At 31.5% G+C, this 1,503-nt stretch overlaps 1 protein-coding gene across 1 annotated transcript; it reads left to right on the top strand.

Moving 5' to 3' along the window:
• On the top strand, nt 411-1,147 carry LOC107637978 (protein SLE1-like). Its single transcript, XM_016341192.2, has 2 exons — nt 411-549; nt 915-1,147. Exons 1-2 carry the CDS (start codon nt 432-434, stop codon nt 1,145-1,147), a joined length of 351 nt encoding a protein of 116 aa, XP_016196678.1. The 5' UTR covers nt 411-431.

Below are 1,503 nucleotides of genomic sequence, written 5' to 3'. Positions count from 1 at the left end.
CTCCTTGATCCATGGATGTCAACAGAGCTCAAGAGGAGCTCTGATACCATAATAAAATTGTGAAAGAATAGGAAAATTTTATTGATTGTTGATTGAATGAATTGTGAACTATGAAGGTAAAACTAAGTATATATAGAGTATTGGCCTATGAAGGATAAAAGTAGATAAAGATAAGATAGAGATAAAGATAAAGATAACTATAAGATAAGATAAAGACTAAATTATAATTTAATTTGTGTATTTTGTTGGGCTAAATTTGTGGGCCGTGAGACGTCTTTATTGTTGTCATGGGCTAAGGTGGAAGAGTGGTTTAATATAAATCATGCTGCTCTTGGCTTATTTCTCATCCAAATTACGTCTTTAATTATCACTATAAACATCTTTAGAAGAACGATATAAGGTGGAAAAAAATATCTGAGCGCGTAAGCAACATGACAACTCGACAAAAAAAGCGTGAAGAGCTTGACGAGAGGGCAAAGCAAGGTGAAACCGTGGTTCCTGGTGGTACTGGTAGCAAGAATCTAGAAGCTCAAGAGCACCTTGTTGAAGGTATGCAATTGATTTGTGTTATTTAAATTATTTTTTATTAATAATAATATAAATTCAATTCTACTTTATTTTTTAAAGAGAGTACATAAAGAATACATAAGATATAAATTTTATTACGTTCTTCTTCTTTTTTTAATCAATTTTTGTGTGGAAATTTTTTTTTTTGGGATGAACAAATCTGAATTCTAGACTTAGAAGCTCGTTTTAATATATGATACTATTTGTTTAAGAAAACTTTAAAACCGATAAAAAACATGAATTCTATTACTTATTACTTTTTGAAAATAAAAAAATGTTCTTTATACTTCTAAGATGATCTTTTCGATCATATTAGTATCACTTATGGATATAACTAAAAAGTATAGGAAGGAGCAGAGGAGGTCAGACTAGGAAGGAGCAGCTGGGATCAGAAGGATATTATGAGATGGGTACAAAAGGAGGGCAGACTAGGAAGAAGGAACAGATAAGGACTGCGGGCTACCAAGAAATGGGACGTAAAGGAGGTCTCTCTACCATGGATAAGTCTGGCGGAGAGCATGTTGCTGAGGAAGGCATCGATATTAATGAATCCAAGTTTATCAACGAAGAAGAAAAATAGATGTTATGAAGTTGTTGTCTTGATGCATGTTCCCATACTTAGTTGCTAATAATGTCATTGTTCTCATACTTAGTTCCTCGTACTATCGTTGTTAGGATTTATATGTTGTTTTGTGTCTACTGTTTGTATTGATTTATTTTCAGTTGTCCTTCTACTTAGTTGCTAATAATGGAATTTGTTAAAATTTATATATTATTGTTTTGTGTGTGTACTGTTTGTGTCTCTTTATCTATAAAAAGACAGATGCTATAAAGTTGTTGCTTTGATTGTTATTTTCGATTTATCTAAGTTTATCATATTCAAGCGCTACATTACTATACCTCTTGTCTTCGTTTTTTATTATAACTTAGCAATAT

This window comes from Arachis ipaensis, chromosome B04 (assembly GCF_000816755.2).
Source record: "Arachis ipaensis cultivar K30076 chromosome B04, Araip1.1, whole genome shotgun sequence".
Taxonomy (NCBI): Eukaryota; Viridiplantae; Streptophyta; class Magnoliopsida; order Fabales; family Fabaceae; genus Arachis; species Arachis ipaensis.
The sequence above is the reverse complement of the archived record's forward strand: the minus strand, read 5'-3'. Positions and strand labels throughout refer to the sequence as shown.